General features: G+C 43.1%; 2 protein-coding genes across 5 annotated transcripts in view; one reads left to right on the top strand and one right to left on the bottom strand.

Moving 5' to 3' along the window:
* The window catches only part of fam135b (family with sequence similarity 135 member B), a 48,651-nt gene extending 41,111 nt beyond the window's left edge, over positions 1 to 7,540 (bottom strand). For both annotated transcript variants that reach the window (XM_024257898.2, XM_024257897.2), the window contains exon 1: positions 7,278 to 7,540. In XM_024257898.2, coding sequence (XP_024113666.1) covers positions 7,278 to 7,404 — 127 coding nt within the window. In that variant the 5' untranslated portion in view covers positions 7,405 to 7,540. The remainder of the gene's footprint in view (positions 1 to 7,277) is intronic.
* A 6,373-nt stretch (positions 7,541 to 13,913) lies between these two features.
* LOC112136330 (collagen alpha-1(IX) chain) overlaps positions 13,914 to 17,564 on the top strand; it is a 36,544-nt gene continuing 32,893 nt past the window's right edge. For all 3 annotated transcript variants that reach the window (XM_024257953.2, XM_024257955.2, XM_024257954.2), the window contains exons 1-2: positions 13,914 to 14,090; positions 16,634 to 16,719. In XM_024257953.2, the coding sequence (XP_024113721.1) occupies positions 14,062 to 14,090; positions 16,634 to 16,719 (115 nt within the window). In that variant the 5' untranslated portion in view covers positions 13,914 to 14,061. The remainder of the gene's footprint in view (positions 14,091 to 16,633; positions 16,720 to 17,564) is intronic.

A 17,564-nucleotide genomic window follows, 5' to 3' on the forward strand; every position in this document is an offset into this window, starting at 1 on the left:
AAAACAGAGATAAAACCACCATAAAATAGAATAAAAGGCTAGGCTGATGCTAAAAGGCTGTAATGGAGGAACAATTCTTTTTTAAAACACTCCAAAAGCGTGATCTCTCTAATAGCTGGTGGCAACTGATTCCATAGTTTTGGAGCCAACACAGAAAAAGCACGGTCCCCCTGAACTTACGTTTGGTTCTGGGAACCAGTAGCGTGCACTGGTCTGCGGAGCGTAAGGACTTAGTGGGGGAGTATTTTAAAACCAGACTGGAGAGGTAAGGAGGTGCCGTCCCTGCCAGTGACTTAAAAGTAAAAACAAGAATTTTGATAAAAATCAAGTATTGCACTGGGAGCCAGTTCAAAGAAGCTGCAGGTTTAATTGTGGTTTTTGTGACAAAATTTAAAATACATACATAGAAAGATCCTAAAAACCGGCTTGAAAATGGCTGAAAAATTAAGAATTTGAGAAGAAAAAAATAAAATAAAATAATGATACTGGAGTCTTGGTGTTTGGTCCACACATTCCTGGGACATGTGAGACTTTACTCAGGGACTATGACACTCAGAAAAATGCAACTTATTGAACATCATGTGAATACTTTTGCTCAGGTGACAATCACTCAGCGGTAGTGCTCTGGGGTTAATTCACGGCTCCACATGTAAAACCATCAGACTGTAGAGATATTACAGAGATGAAAGGAGATGAAGCAGAGATGCGTCCACAGGAAGGCGTCTCAAATGACTCCTGGTTGGTGTGTGCGATTTGTGTGCCATGTGTGCTGCGTGTGTGGCGTGTGTGGCGATTCAGACATGCAGGTTTACTGAACCATCATTTTTTTTTGTTTCTGTTTGGTCAGAGTAAATCCTATCTCAGGGTCGTGTATGTTTACACATCCAAACCCAGAAGAACGAGGCGGGTTAGCATCCTGTAGTAAGATGGAATAGATTCTTGGGAGAAGCATTCATGATAAAACACAAAGCTTTTCCTACTCCATCCGTCACGAAGCCTCCTAGGAAACCTGAGGGCCAGAAATGAGGAAGAACAACAACCTTTCTTTCTTAACACAGCAGCGTTCAGCGCCACAACACTCACATCACCTCTGTGTAGAAAACGCTCACTGACTGTACGTTTGAACGGGTCCAGCGTGTAACCCCGCCCCTTAGTAACCACAGTGAGCGGGCTCGTCATCAACACACTACACCTGCAGAGGATCAGATGATCCTATCTTCATGTCTATGACCTCTGCTTTGATCTCGTCCACAGAGCTTCTGTAGGGGGAGAGTCCATGTTCACACATCCTCCGGAGTCTTTCAGTCTTCTGACATGTCGGTATGGAACATGAGAGCTAGAGGGGGTCAGGTTAAAGAGCCCCTCTTTGCTTTCAGATGTTTTTCTTCCTGGACTCTTTCATGACTCTGACGTCACAGACCAGAGCGTCAAAGTAGCAGCAGCTCCTGTTAGTTTGTCCATCTGCTCACTATTTCTGTCATGTTTGGTTGATAGAAACAAATGATGGAACCACTTGAAAGTGTTTATTTTAATGAACTTCTTACTTTTTTTTTTTTATTCCTGTGTGATTTTAATATAAAATAAGAAAATCTCAGAATCCTATCAAATGATAACTCAGCATTTTTTGTTGCAGTCAAACAAGACTTATTTTGCTGACTCAGCATTTGAGACCATTAAGGATCAGAAATTATGATGCACATTTCTTGCAGGTTTAGCTTGATGAACACTGTTTCTCTGTGACTTGTATTTTCCAAGAATCAGAGGCAGTCTCACCACCTCCCAGAGAGGCTGTGAGGAGAATGAACAGCGTGTACTTGATGAAGGTTGGAGCTCACAGCACTACGCTCCGCCTCACTCCGCTTTTTTTCCCACACTAACAGCGGAGAACACGAGGACAGTGAGAGCTGTGATGCTGAAAAACCATTAATAAGATAATCAAATTAGGGAGAAGCAGCACCTCCTGCTGACAGCTGCAAAGCATGCTGGGAAACACGCTCACGTGCCTCAGCAGGTCTCATGACGAGTGTGTTTGGTTGGTCTCCTCAGGATCATGAGGGTACACATGAATGAAGGGAGCGTCCGTCCACCAGCATCTCCTTTCATGTCTAGCTAAAAGATGATGTTTATGGAAGCAAAGTCTTCTGATGAATGAAACAGCTCTGGGGTGTCTTATAGTACCTGAAACTTTTACCAGAATAATTAGTTAAATAGCCTTTTGACAGCACCCAGAACTTCACGACTCTATTGTTTATTTTCCATGAATTAAAGTATTAGACACATGCACCTGTACAGGTGCTGTGAGTTACTGGGTTAACTGTGCCCTGTATACCAGGGGTGTCAAACTCAATCACACAGGGGGCAAAAATCCAAAACACCCTTTAGGACGAACAGGATAAACATTTATGGAATACACTAAGACTACATTTTTGAAACTTTAAAAACGTAACTTTTTACCATGGACCGAACCTTGGGACGCAGATGGTACCCCAACCATAACCTGGTCCACATCTGGCTCTACATCTGGAACCGGTACTGATCACGTCTGATTCTGACCCACGTTCGGTACCAGGTTAGGATTAGGATACTAGCCAGCATGTCAAAAACAGGCAGAAGTTGTAGAAATGAAGGCATCCATAGAAACGGCTGTAACATTAGACTGCTTTACTGCTGTGGACCAAGCAGAAATATCATCAGTTATCTTCTAAAACCTCCACTTGTCTCTTAGACCCAATCCCCACTAAACTTTTTAAAGAAATCTTCCCCCTTATTAGTGAATCCATATTAACCATAATAAATACCTCTCTAGAGACTGGTTATGTGCCTCAGTCTTTTAAATATGCGGTTGTTAAACCTCTTTTGAAAAAACCCAGCCTGGATCCTGACATTCTAGCCAACTATAGACCAATATCTAATCTCCCATTCATATCTAAAATCCTAGAAAGAGTTGTAGTAAAGCAGCTGCAGTGCCACCTACAGGACAATAATCACTTTGAAGATTTTCAGTCAGGGTTCAGACCTCACCATAGCACTGAAACTGCACTGGTCAGAGTTACTAATGACTTGCTATTGGCTTCAGAAAAGGGACTAATCTCTATTCTGGTCCTGTTAGACCTCAGCGCAGCCTTTGATACTATCGACCACAGCATCTTACTCCAGAGACTAGAGCATGACATAGGGATCAGGGGATCTGCCCTCCAGTGGTTTGAATCCTATTTATCTGATAGATACCAGTTTGTTAATGTAAATGGACAGTCCTCTCATTGTACTAGAGTTAGCTACGGAGTCCCTCAGGGCTCAGTTCTAGGGCCCATTCTGTTCACGCTTTACATGCTGCCCTTAGGAAACATAATCAGGAAACATAGCATTAACTTTCACTGTTATGCAGATGATACACAGCTGTATTTATCCATTAAACCTGACCAGAATGACCACCTAGAGAAACTGAATTCATGCATCAGAGACATTAAGACCTGGATGACAATTAATTACCTCCTCCTGAACCCAGAAAAAACTGAGGTCATGATACTGGGTCCTAAACACCTGAGAGATGCTCTCTCAGATCAGATAGTCTCCCTGGATGGTGTAAATGTTGCCTCCAATTCTTCAGTCAGAAACTTAGGGGTTTTATTTGACCAGGATTTATCATTTAAGGCTCACATATCTCAAGCTTGTAAAACTGCATTTTTTCACCTACGTAATATAGCTAGGATCAGGAATATGTTATCTAAAAGTGACGCTGAAAAACTCATCCATGCATTTGTTACGTCTAGACTGGATTACTGTAACTCTTTACTGATAGCATGCCCTAAAAGTTCTTTAAAAAGTTTTCAGCTTGTCCAGAATGCAGCAGCAAGATTGTTAGCAGGAACTAGTAGAAGAGAACACATCACTCCTGTGTTAGCTTCTCTCCACTGGCTACCAGTTGAATCCAGGATCAAGTTCAAAATCCTCCTGTTAACCTATAAGGCCCTGAATGGTGTGGCCCCATCCTATATTAGAGATCTCATAGTTCCTTACCAACCAGTCAGAACACTTCGTTCACAAAATGCTGGACTGCTTGTAGTTCCTAGAATTTCTAAAAGTACAGTTGGAGGTAGAACCTTCAGCCATCAAGCCCCTGTTCTATGGAATAAGCTCCCAGCTCATGTCAGAGAGGCCAGCACAGTTTCTACCTTCAAAACTAGCCTTAAAACATTCCTCTTTGGACAGGCGTTCTGCCAGGCTAGCTAGTAATCAGAGAATATTCCCTCTCATGTGGTCCTTGTGAGGCTAGATTAATAAATTAATATTGATGCGTTTAAATATAAATTTAGATTTTCTATCATGGTTATTATTCAGATCAGCTCTGGGGTTCTGTTCTCTATTCTCATCTACTTCTCCTCTCTTCTATTCTTTATTATTTATTGTATTTAGTTCTCCATGCTTTTGTTGGTGCAGTTCCATTCACATGTTGTTCTTCTTTCCCACTCTCCTCTGGGGAGCGGGAGAGATTTCAGATCCCCGGTGGATCGCCCACGCTCCCACTCTTGGCCGTGGACCACGCCCCCGACACCATCCTGTATCTCTGAGTGAGAGTGATTCCTGCTAGGTCATCTCCCTCCTGGTCGTGGACTGCACTTCTGCTTCATCTTGACTATGGACTTCATCATCACTCGTCCCTCAGCTTTATCTGAATGAACTCTTTTAGATACGTTGTTGTAGAAGCTAATTTTTCTTTAACTGTTCTGGTATCGCCTGTCCGTCCTGGGATAGGATCTCTCCCTCATGTGGGAATCCCTAAGGTTTCTTCTTTTTCCTGACTCAGGTTTTTAGGAGTTTTTCCTTATCGAGAGGGAGGGTCTAAGGGCAGGGGTAACCTTTTATTTAGTCTGTTTAGTGTTTAGCCATTGTGTATATTTTATGACTAATTTTCTGGATTTGTAAAAATTACCAGCATGAAGCCCAATGAGACAAATTTCCTTTGTGATTTTGGGCTATATAAATAAAATTCAATTGAATTGAATAACAATGAGGTGGGGACACCCAAAACTCACATTTTTGAGGCGGAGGGGTCCTTAACCAATATGTGATGACTTAGGAATGAGAATGTGTTGGAATGTGTTACCAGGGCAAGATAACATCGGGTCGTTAATACCAAAAATATCAAATGATCTGCTGGCCTTGACTTTGACACAGTGCTCTAAGGGTTTACAGAGTGGTCCACCAACGTTCCCCGTACAGGTTTGCCCATCTTTCACCCGCAGACAGCCCGTATCCACCCGTCAGGATGGTTATCCCAGTGAGGCGTAGCCGTTTTCCATAAATATCTTTTGTTTTTCGTGTTGAAATTCCTGATCCATGTTTTTCTGTTTTGCCTTCATAGTTTTATTTGCACTGTCATCCTAAAGGCTGTAAGTATCCCCCCTTCAGTCTGTGATGATGCAGAGGGCTGACCAATTAGAGGTTGTTTCCATTTGTAAAGCGTCTTATTCCTGTAGGTTAAAGATCGTGGTGTCAGAGGTAAACTGAAGACGTTTGGTCTCTCAGACTTTTCTGCTCCATTTCTTTTGCTTTTCAAAGCAAACTCACTAACTTACAAATTAGTTTTTAAATGAAAGTAAAGCTGCAAAGTTCTCTTATTTGTGATTCTGAATGAGGCATCTGCAGTAGAACAGACCCTTCTTCTCGAACTTGGACATGAAGACAGCAGTAAATCAAAAGCACAGAGGAAGTGATGACATCTCAAAGATTACAGATCAGAATGTCTCTAGACCAGATTTAACTTTAGTGAATCATTAAAGTTTCTCTAAAGACAAACTAATGTCAACTTTTTTATTATCAGATCAGTGGAAACATCTGTATTCATGAAATATATTTTAATGTTTGAAATCAGTTCACAGATGAAAAGGGGCGGAGCCTAACCGATTACCTTTCCAGTGTCTCTGGGCATTCCTCTTCCCCGTCTGAACACAGACGTTTGCCCCAAAGCTTCAGCTGCATAACCTGTAGCCTCACTAATGCTTCCTGTCTGCTGCTTGTGCATTTTTAATTCTTCCTTTCAGATTTGTCCTCTCGCAGCAAATCATTAAACACTAATCAGTACAAAGCGGACGTCCTCTCTCTGATTACTATTTCATGCCAGACACACATGCGGAGCTTCCTGGAGGTCCAGAGGTTGCAGCCTTGCTAATTCTGCCACCTCAGGTCCCAACCCCTCTGCTGCCCTGAGGCCAACCCCCCCCCCACCCCCCACAGGCCGGCTGCTGGTGTCAGCTCAGCAGGGAATGCTGAGTGACATCTCCTGCCTCCGTCTGGAGGATGGAGAGCAGCGTATTTTTAGAAGGAGCAGAGAGGAATGTGCTCAAGTGTGGGTGACAGGGAGAGACAAAGCAGCAGCAAATAAACTTTAGGTGGGATTCAGTTCGTTAGCGGAGCTGAATGCGATAATGGGCAGAAGACCAAAAATAGCAGACGGAGAGGAGACTGCAGCACCTGGTTGAAGTATGAATTTAAAGATGAGGCTGTCTAATACAGCAGAGACGGCTGGAGCTCTGTGCAAACACACTGAGCAAATCCTGTGACACCAGAGCACTTTGAGCAGGGATTTTGTGAGGAATGTCACCAGCATCTATCTAATCTCCACAGCAGAATATTCCTCCATCAGGTTTTTTATGGAAAAGGCCAGAGCAGGATCACTCCCTGAGGCCTGCAGTGCTCTTTGGATCACATTCACTGTTTGTGTTCACAACTCTGACTCACAGCTAACTAACTCCTGAGAAGGGGTCTGAGCGTGTGCACGAGCCATGCACGGGCGTCCTTGCAACAGCAGCCATGAATATGGAGATTTGAAAATTAATTAGTTGCTGCTCTGAGGTGGATGGTTGTGGTTTTCCTGCTCCCATCGGCGGGTCACAGCGAGTCTGACCTGCAGCTCAGCAGCCGGAACTGCCTGATCATCTGCTGCTGCTGACGCTGTCCAGGAGCTCTGCTGGGCTTCGGTCAGACCTGCAGTCACAAACACCCAACTCCAGCTGCAGTACTTTCCTCTCACTTCTGCTGTAGTTCATCAAACACTTTCACTTTCAAAGGTCCGTGTTTGCAGCGTTTTCCCGGTCATACTATCCTCCATGTGTTTAGAGGAAGATGAGGAAGCGGTGACAGAAGTCTAAATCACAGCCGTCAGGCTGCGTGTTTCCGGTCTGATCCATCCTCAGCAGCCTCGCGAGCTGCTTCCCTTCCCCTTCACGGAACACCGCCGTCCCCGCGCGCGCCACACACACGGCAGAAAACGCTCTCACCTTGGCAGAGATGCAGGGAGGATCCGCGCGCGGCTCGGCGGTAGCCCGGACTCAGAGGACCGCTGTCTGTCGGAGGAGCGTTCCCACCGCCGCTGGTGCTGCTGCTGCTGTTGCCATGGTTACACATCCAGACCCTGCAGTCTCCCTCTCTCTCCTCCCTCCGTTCATTCTCAAGGTCTCTCTCTCCGGATTTCAATATGACAAAGTGCGGCTGCGTCTCGTCGCATAATCAGCCCGCGTGCTCGTCCACGTGTTGTGCACAGTCTCGGGATCAGCCGCCGCGCGCGCTTTGTGTCCTGCTGGTAGAGTTGACGTCACGAGCCGTGAACAAAGCTTGTCCATTATGTAAACACAACCATAAAAGAGAAAACAAAAACCCGCCGGGGTCACGTGATATAGATTTGGATTTTTATCCTAAAGATTGTGAAATTGTCGTAGAGTTTAGATCCTGAAACACAAAACAAAGAAAAAAATCATGAAAATGAAGGAAATTTTTCTCCTTTCTGTTTTTTTTTCATTTCTTCAGCTTCCGGAATAATATTGCTTTCCCCCATTTTCTTTTCATTTCATTCATCATTTTCATTTTGCTATGCTTTAATTGTACCAAACGTCTGCATCGGGCCTTGAATCCCCTCTATTACTGAAGGATGTGCTTTTAAACCAAAACATCAAGTTCACGATGGTTTTAAGTGTAAAGTCTAACACCAGTCAAAAACGGTTTAAAGGTGTTATCTCACTGGACTGCAGCTCCTTGTGACCAGTTTGAAAATAAATCACTGAAATTAGTGACCATCTGTGGCTGAAACTCATGTGTCTATAGCCAACATCACAACATCAAAACCCGTGTCGGTGTCACACAACATGCACGCAGAAAAGCTCCAGTTCATCACAGTTCATTCTCAGAGACCCCCCCCCCCACACACACACACAGGAAAGTTATGACATAATTCTTTCAGCATATGATTACATTGAGAAGCAAATGTGAATGAACTCCCCTAACCCTTTCAGGACCCCCCATTTGTCATTTCAGTGGTTTGGATCATGTTGGTGGAACATGCATGATGTCACAGAAATGTAATGTTGTTTAAAAATAGATTCTTCTAAAGCCAGACAGTCAAAGTGTCCTTCTGTTGTGGTTCCTTGACCTGAGCTGACCCAGATTCACTTACTTCAAATACAAAAGTTTTTCCTGTTGCTAACAAAGTTTTACATGTTTAAACAGTGAACTTGTCTAAACCAAAACATGAGCACAATTAAACACATTTTCAACAGGGAAACTAAAAGGATTTCGGTTTCTAACACAGAAAGGACACATTTCTTTTAGTTATACAAACATTATTAAAAGCCGGGGGAAAAAAATACAGCAATGCTTTAAAAAACACAAAACTCATAAGAATCTGAAAAGTTTGTGTTACTAATTGTATCATTTATTTGAGCTAGCGTCCAGAAATTTACCCACATCTCACTGATATTTCACATTTTTTAAAATCATCCACTCCAATGACAATTTTGTTTTTTACATGTTCTTGTAGCATTTTTCTCATTAGATTAAAACTTGATTTTCGAGAATTTCTGTATTTGAATCATTGTGAATAATGCAGAAGCAGACAACAAAAGCTCTTTGATAAATGTTGTAGCAGTGGCGTGGTTCTGTAATCAATGGGCCACAAACTCTGCTCTGCTCCATTCTGATGCATCCACTTACAAATAGATCCATGATGGTCTTTGTTTGTCCCGTCTGAGCTGGAATCTGGATCAGAACTGTACAGCTGGATAGCTCCAATATTGATCACCCTTTTTGTTGCACCGCTAATGTTAGCTCAGGATTATGAGGGGCTATTAGTGGGAGAGAGTCTAAAGCAACACTGAAGAGGAAGAAACTCCCTTTAAGTGGTGGACCCATGAATGTGACCAACCACATAAACTGTCTGGGTTTGAGAGAAAAAGAGACAAACACAGGAACATCTGCTGTAGGACAGCAGAGGAGTAAGAAGCTGCAGCAGTGAGACAAGAGGGACAGACATCTTCCAAACAAGAGCAAAGCCTTCAAAGGCTGCAGTCCCTGCTGACATTGTGAGAAAGACAGTGTCTTTGCTGTGCATCCGTGAAAACTCTGCCAGCTTTTTCTCAGACTCCGTATGAATCTGGCAACCGCCTGCAAGACAGGAGAAAAAATCGATAGCGCTCCTCTCTTAATCAAGAGTGCTTGGAGCTTATGGCAGAACGCCACGAGAGACAAGCAGCGATTGACTTTGGGTTTGGAAGCAGAAGGTGAAGCTTAGAGCAGAAGTTCTGCAGCAGCCAGATGGTGAGTCAGACACAGAGGAGGCGCTCAAACCAGCTCAGGAGAAACCAGCTCTGACAACTGGAAGGAGCAGCTTCCACAGCGAGCAGCACACAGACTCTCATATTGATTGTTTACATAACCCTCCTCCTCCTCCTCCTCATCTGAGGAGTGAACATTCTGAGAGGAGATGCAAAAAGCAGCTGAAGCTCCAGGAACAAACCAGAATGTGGTTACTTCAGGACTTTGTGATGACCGTGTCGTGAACCTCTGACTGAAGACGACCCAAACATGACGGCGTTCTGGCTTTCTGCAGGCTGTTGGAGGAGGAGCTGTAGCTTGATAATCTGTGGTTACATTGTTCTTTCAATTATTTTCCCGTTTGTTAGATGTCTCAGTGGTACAGTATCTGCTGTGACCATTGACATATATTATTTTACTGGACATACCAGGTGTTGTCGTCACCCATAGAAAATGGCTTACCTTCAGCCCTCACGAAATCAGGCCAGAGCCTTCTCCTTCACTTCCTGGTACGTCTACCGCCATTTTGTAACCGACTGCCACCGTTCGACAGCGACTAGTCTGAGTTGGTCTGAGTCACGTCTTTGGAGGAACTACTGTCAACCAATCACGAGTGAGCTTGTCCAAAGTCCACACCCCTTCTCCTAAAAATGGCTCCGGAGAAGCTGTCAATCAAGCTTTGGAGTCGGAGCCAGCGGGCACCACATGCTTTTACTGAGGCATCTGATTGGTCATTTTAGAACTTGAATAAATTGCTATCAGCCCAGGTGAGCCGGTCATCATCGCTCTGCACGTTTGGGCAGGTTTGGACCTTATTCAACAGAACCAGGACTCCTGCAGTCATTGACCTGACCGTGACCTCGTCTGTGAGGAACGTCTTCCAGACTCAGAGAGTAAATCATCAGTGCAACAAACAAGGCTGAACTTCTGCGGCCCAGCTCTCAAGCACAAGACTGATAAAGTCATGCAGGGTTAGACTCTATTGTTAAGGTCTACTGTTCACCTGATAGTAGTTTTTAAATGTTACTTTTCACTTGACTCCATTTAATGTATTTGAACAATGTGAACAAACTGAAAATCAGTTATTTTACTCTTTCACCTCATCAAACGTGTCGAACTTTAGTGATTTACTTGATCTTCATTCTTAAAACATCCTTTTGATTTTTGTTTAAACTCAAGATTTTTTTCAAAGCATAAAGGAAAGAAAGTGAACTTTATTGTCAGATCGGTTTTAGGAAAAAAAGAGTCAAAGTTCTGCCTCAGCAAAGGTTCAGCTCTGAAACGTTGATGCTTCTGCAGCAGAGAAACTGGATTCAGGCTGCAGGTCACGGGACTGAATCCACCTCGTGGACCATCGCTCCGAGCTGTTCTGCAGGGGGGGGAGCACATGATCTGCAGTTCATGGGGGGGTCACCCCTCACACACTGTGTTAACGTGTCAACATGCTGCACTCCTGCTGTGGTTCCCAGTGTGGCTGTGTCTGGCTTTAGCAAACTGGACTTTCACCACAGCTGTCGAACTTTATCATTCTTAAACTAATTTCATTTTTATAGTAAAATATAAATATGGAAGTTTTTAAAGTCATAATTCAAAGTGCTATGCATTATTCAATTTGAAAATTCTTCATGCAATTTGAAAATACATTTTTCAATTTTCAATTCAATATAAAAAATTTACAATTCAATATTAAAATAAAAAAAGTAAAATACTGAGTAAAAACAGAATCGATTGCGTTGTATATTGTTATGGGTTGTTGAAGTCATAATTCAAATGACAATGCATTTTACAATTTACAATTTAATATTTAAAAATGACATTTAAATACATGGTTTGTTTTAAATTCATTTTAAAGTACCTAAAAATGTATTGCATAGTAAAACCCACGCTCTGTGTCAAAACTCAAATCAACTTACAAAACAGGTGTAATGCATTGTCATTTTTATCGTGGCGCTTTAAGTAGGCCAAAATTCAAATTGATCTGCAAACTGTCTGATACTCATCAGAGCGGGGCCTTCCACCTCCCTAGATTTGCTAAATCCTGTCTTGCCTTGAATATTGAATTACAAATTGAAAAATGGATTTTCAAATTGCAAATCGAGTTGTCAATTGAATAATGCATAATACTTTGAATTATGGCTTCAAAAAGCTTTGATATATAATGATGACATTTAGATTTAAAAAATGATTGTGTTCATTTTGGTTTACCAGTGGTACAGCCGTACAATGGCCGTGGAACAGCAGTGCAACAGCAGTTTTGGTGCGAGATCGGGCCGTGGAGCGAACACCAGCACACGTGTATGGACGCTGAAATTTTGCGTTCGTGCACAGCTGGAAGACTCCACCCGCGGTTTCCAATTTTAAAGGCGAGGAGTTGCTGAACTACAGCCGATGACGAGCCGTTCTTACCCGTGATTAGGCAGTGGCGTAGCCGCTTTGTGTCCACAATAAGCCGTGATTGGGCAGTGGAACGGTCGCGAATAGACGCGATGGTAACTTGGTGCCAAAATAACGTGTGCGTGTGAACCCCTCGTTGGTGTTACCCGTGGGAGGATGCGTAAGCAGTGCTCTGGCAGTGGAATGGACCCCTGTGTCTGTATCACTCCTATTCCCCCAACATGCATTTATCGCTCAACTTTGACCAAAAGGTGGCGCGTCTAAGTGCGTGTAGCAGTTTTCCCAAGTTTTTTATGGCCATCAGATCCTGTGGGACCGGGCCTTTAGCTTCAGGTTTGGCCTCAGACACTCCAAAACCCTGATACTATTTTTTACTATCAACTCAGAGACAAACCCGCTGGTGTGTCTGGATCACTTTCTTAAGACTAATATTAAGAAGTGCTCAGAATTTTCAGGTTCCATTTAAATTTGATAACCAGCCCCACATCATCATGCTACCTCCTCCGTGTTTTACTTTCCTTTGATGTTGTTTTCACTCCAGAAGTTTTTCCATGTAATACATGAAGTGTTCTGAGAATATTTATGTAAGTGTTCTGTGGATGATCTGATGTTTCCTGGAACTCTCCAGTGCACAGGTGCCCAAACCCAGACCTCGAGGGCCGGCTTCCTGCTGGTTTTCCAGAAATCCTGCCTTATGTGCTGCTGATTACCTGGATCAGGTGTGTTGGACAATAAGGAGCTTCAATGGCTCTTTGGTTAGATAACATGTAGGATTTGGACACCCCTGCTCCAGTGGTTCCAGGCTTGTTAAAGAGTCTCTTTCTGACTGTAGAATCCTGAACTCTGACTTGACCCGAGCCCACTTTGACCCGCTCTTCTCTCCATCGTCTGCTTCTTGCATGACCTCCAGGATGGGTCCTCCTTATTCTCTTTTGGTTCCTCGCTCCTGGCTTGGATCTCCTCAGTCACAGGGTCCTCCCGTGTGGATGATGGATCTCACAGAGGTTCTCTGGAGTGTCAAAGCTGCAGAAAAGTCTTGGTGAGAATTTTAGATTCAAACATGTCAGGGACTTTCTTTGTATCCTTTCCTGGACCTCTGAACTTCTCAGTTGCTTCACTTTGTCAGCAAGCTTCTGCTTGAGTGATACTTAGGGCCGACAGGTCTGACGGTTATCCGGTCTGGATGTTCTCCCAAAAAATTTTCACAAATTTTTTTACGATCTTAATAGATAAGGTGCAACAGAAAGAAGAAGGAGGCAAATAGGTCTTTACTGCAGCAGAAGCTTCTGATATATTTTTCTAAAAATCTCTGGCATGTATGTCATGAGCAGAAATGTTTGACTCTCAGGACCGCAGAGCTAGTGTATTTAGTGTCACCCGGGTTTTTGCAAACACATTTCTGAAGAAACTCTCGCTTTGGAAGCTGTCTGGAAATCAAACGAGCTCCAGAATATCAAAGCTGCTGTGAATGTCAGCGAGTGTTTCCTGAAGGAAATCTTTTCACTGTCAGGTTTTGCTTCTCAGATCTTCTAAAGTGCAGATCAGTTACATAACCTGGAGGATACACAAACAGCACGTCTGGTCTGCCTGAGGCCTTTCAGGTAATCACAGGGTTTCCCTCATGTCAACACGACTAGCTAGCATGCATTCTTCTCTTGGACCGCTAATCATTATGAAATCCACATTTAATCATTTGCTGGATTCTTCTTTCCTATCGGGACAATAATTATTAAGGGAATTACATGCAGGCGGCACATGTCATTATGAGAGGCTGTAAAGCAGGAAGCAGTTGGTGGTGTTCACATAAAGGCTGGTGGGTTTCAGCATCGTTTTAAGTGTTGGTAATAAAAAAAGTAGACGCCACCTTCTCAGGAGCTTCCAGCCAATGAGAATCCACTCGACAAACTTTTATGTGTCCTCTGAAAATGCTTGAGCCCCCCTGCACCTCGTCTCTCAGTCAGTCCTCAACATGCGCAGGTGCGACTGACTTCAGGGAGGGAATTTACATCCTTCTGCTCCTACGTCCGGCTGCTGAGAGCCTCCTCCTCAAGACCTGCCTGTCTCCATCCCAGAGTGAAGAGAAACATGGCCTTCCACGGCTCGGGACACAAGAGGTAAATAAAGACCTCTAGAGCTTCAGTCAGCCGCTACCTCAAAGCTGCTAACTGACTTTTGTTAGAGGGTTTATTGCTATAAAGATATTTAAATATGTATATTGTTCTTGTAAATCTGTGACTTCAAGGCTGGATTTAGGTCAAAGTCATCAAGTCCAACAGAACATCCTCATGTCTGTGGTTTTATACAAATGAGTCGTTGAAAACGCCAGCAGAGTCCGGCTCTCTGCATCCTCATTAGCAGCGCTTCATTTCAGGGCGATCAGGGGGTTCTGAAGCACCACCAGGAGAGTTGGCTCCGGCTCAGGATGTGGGCGTAGAGAGTGGAAAGCCCCCATGAGCCCAACAATACATGTGCCTCCCTTACGGTGATCATGTGCTGAACAGTCTCAGATGTAAAATCATATCTCAACACCCGTAGTAGTGAGGATGAAGTAACACTGACACGTGATTCTGTTCATCCATCGATGTTTGGAAGAAAGACCATAGAAGGAAAAGATGAGCTTCTTTAAAATTCTTCATCTAAGCCAGGGGTCCCCAAACGTTTTATGTGAGGGCCACGTTCTTCTCTGATGGGGGGCCGGGGTCAGCTTGTAGGCTAACACTAGAGGTGTAAAAATAGCAGGGTGTGTCTAAACATAAACATTTGTTCTGGAGGACGTGATGTGAGGATGTGTCTGTCTTCTTTGGGCAAACAGGAGCTGTAATGTTGCCGGTAAATTTGGAAACCAGACTGTTTTCAAGCCCACTCTGCTCATAAATGAATATGTGAATAAATAAAGAATAGGTTTTAGTGAAAAAGAAGAAGAAACTTGTTCAAGCACTTTTTTCAGAAAATTCCAATAAAATCCTCCTCTCCTCAGCAAAACTGACGGGAAATTTCAAAATGTAACCCTTGGATACCAGAGCTCCAGTGTTTATGTTCTTTGATTTCCTGTATTTTATCATTGTTGGCTCATTGAGCCGCTTTTCTCCTTTAGAATCTGCTGGAATTACGTTGATCGTTTTTCCGGTTGAAAAGTTACAGATTTTTAAAGATTTTGTGCCTCAGGTGTTAAAGGTTAAAAATTTATTTTTTTCACAAGACTTTATTTTGTCAAGCTATTTCACAACATAATCACCAAAACGTTTTTGAAAATCTTTTTTTTTAAATATTGCTCATTATTTTAAGGTCCGAATCTGCCCTCAACCTGAGTGTGAGGAAGTGAGGCGCTACATTCACATTTCTCTTGACTTCTTACTGAAGTTGCAGTGTTTTAATGTGTTCTGACCACACACTGACTTCACTTTTTTAGTAGTTAAACTTTTTCTGATTATTTTTGTCACCAATATTTGCTTTTTTACGTATGACATCAAGCAAACTAGCATGCTAAGCAGCTAAAATTTAGCGTTTTTTTTTGATAAACATGGATGAGCTGATGTTTTTTTTGTGGAAAAATACATTTTAAAATAAGTTCATTCCAAAGTTTATTTTGACCAACTGTACATTAAATGTGATTAGAGGAAACGTTAGTTTCTGATCCACCATGTTAGCCTTCCTGTTAGCAAACAGAAGCTAACAAACCAAACTGACTGGAGGCGATGTTTGTGTGTTGGTTGTTATTCTGCTACCAGGGAAACATTTTCAGTATATCAATTAAACAGTATTTTAGTTTGTAATTCCAGTTTAGTGTTTTACCACTACCATTATGCGTGTGTGGAGTAATGCTATAAGAAAGTTTGGTTGAACAGGGTTTTCTTTGAAAAATAACTTCTATTTATTTGTCTTGAATGGAGAAAAGACATCTTTCCATGTTGAGTATTTTATGTTTTTGTCTGCATGTCAACGGCTTCATAGTTCTGGACAGTAGCAAAAGGTAAAGGTGGTTTATGGTCGTGATTCATTGAAATATCCATCCATCCATTTTCCTGACCCCTTTGTCCCTTTCGGGGTCGCGGGGGTGCCGGAGCCTAACCCGTCTACTGATGGGTGAAGGCGGGGTTCACCCTGGACAGGTCTCCAGTCCGTCGCAGGGCCTCAATCACACACACATTCACTCTCACATTCACACCTAGGGGCAATTTAGAGTCACCAATTAACCTATGAAGCATGTTTTTGGATGGTGGGAGGAAGCCGGAGTCCCCGGTGAAAACCCACGCATGCACGGGGAGAACATGCAAACTCCACACAGAAAGGTCCCAGCCGGGATTTGAACCGGGGCCTTCTCGCTATGAGGCAAGAGCGCTAACCACTGCGCCACCGTGCAGCCCTCATTGAAATATCCTCTCATTATAATGAAATTAATTCCTAGCATATCATCTTGAAATGCTGTGTGCCTACAACGTTTTTCATTAAGCAAAATTTGTACCTTTGTTTGTGATGTTATTTCATGTTTTAGCCCCTTTCTGAAATGTTTGGAAAATCTGGAATGTTTTTTATTAGCTCAGTTTGAGCATCAAGGCACACTGCTCCATCTAAACTCTGTGACATTTTATTGATTCGTACAAAAAAATAAAATGCGACACTTGACTGAATCCTGATTTTCTCTGTTCCTGCTCAACAGAAAGCAACTGTACCAGCAGCCATTGTTGGCACTCCCCCCCATGCACGCAGCTCTTCTCTGCCTCCTGCTCAGCCCAGCGCTCGGCCGTAAGTCATTTCACTGTGGATGTGTTAGTTATGCAAACAGGAGAGTCCATGTTTACGCCCACACATACAGTTGCTAGGTCATTCACTTTTTACAACACAAAGGCCAGAAATAGCACAGAAAGTGTGTTGGCCTGTGTCACAGGATTAAATTGGATTAAACCCCCCTCCCCTGTAGAAATCACAACAAATCCACCTCTGCTCCCACTTGAAGGCACAATCAATCTAACACAAGAGCTCACAGAGCTAAATGCAAACGCTGTGCAGGTTCACCTTATTACTGCCAGGCTCTGGAGCTGCAGAGCGCTGCACTAATGACTGAGGAAAACACCACAGCAGCCAGTAACTGGAACCACCTCAGACTTACTCACGTAATAGTTTCGTGGTGTTAAATGAATTATTAGGAATCCCGTCTGGCCACATCTCATTCAGCAGTTAATGCGGGACGTGGAAACGGCTTCCAGATGACTTCTGCTCTCACTGCGGTCTGCAAATGAGCTGACTCGGGTTGTTTATGTGGGGAGTCCCTCTGGTTGCCCAGTGCTTTCTTCTGAGCCTTTCAGGAGAAGTTTCATTAAGGTCACTGCCAGTGGTGGGGGCCCCAGGTGAACAGTAACATGGGGCCCCTGCAGGACCCCAAGTCTTTTTTTATTTTTATCCTTACCTATTGAATTCAATAACTTCACCGGTCCACTTTTAGACAGTATTAATGCTAAGAATCTAAATAATTTCATAAGCATCTAAAAATTAAATTGCATTTAATTGTTAAAATAATTTATTTTACGTACATTATTCTTCTCTTGGAAAAAACATTAAATTTATTGAATGGGCTTATATGTTACCCAACC

This window comes from Oryzias melastigma, linkage group LG11, assembly GCF_002922805.2.
Source record: "Oryzias melastigma strain HK-1 linkage group LG11, ASM292280v2, whole genome shotgun sequence".
NCBI lineage: Eukaryota > Metazoa > Chordata > Actinopteri > Beloniformes > Adrianichthyidae > Oryzias > Oryzias melastigma.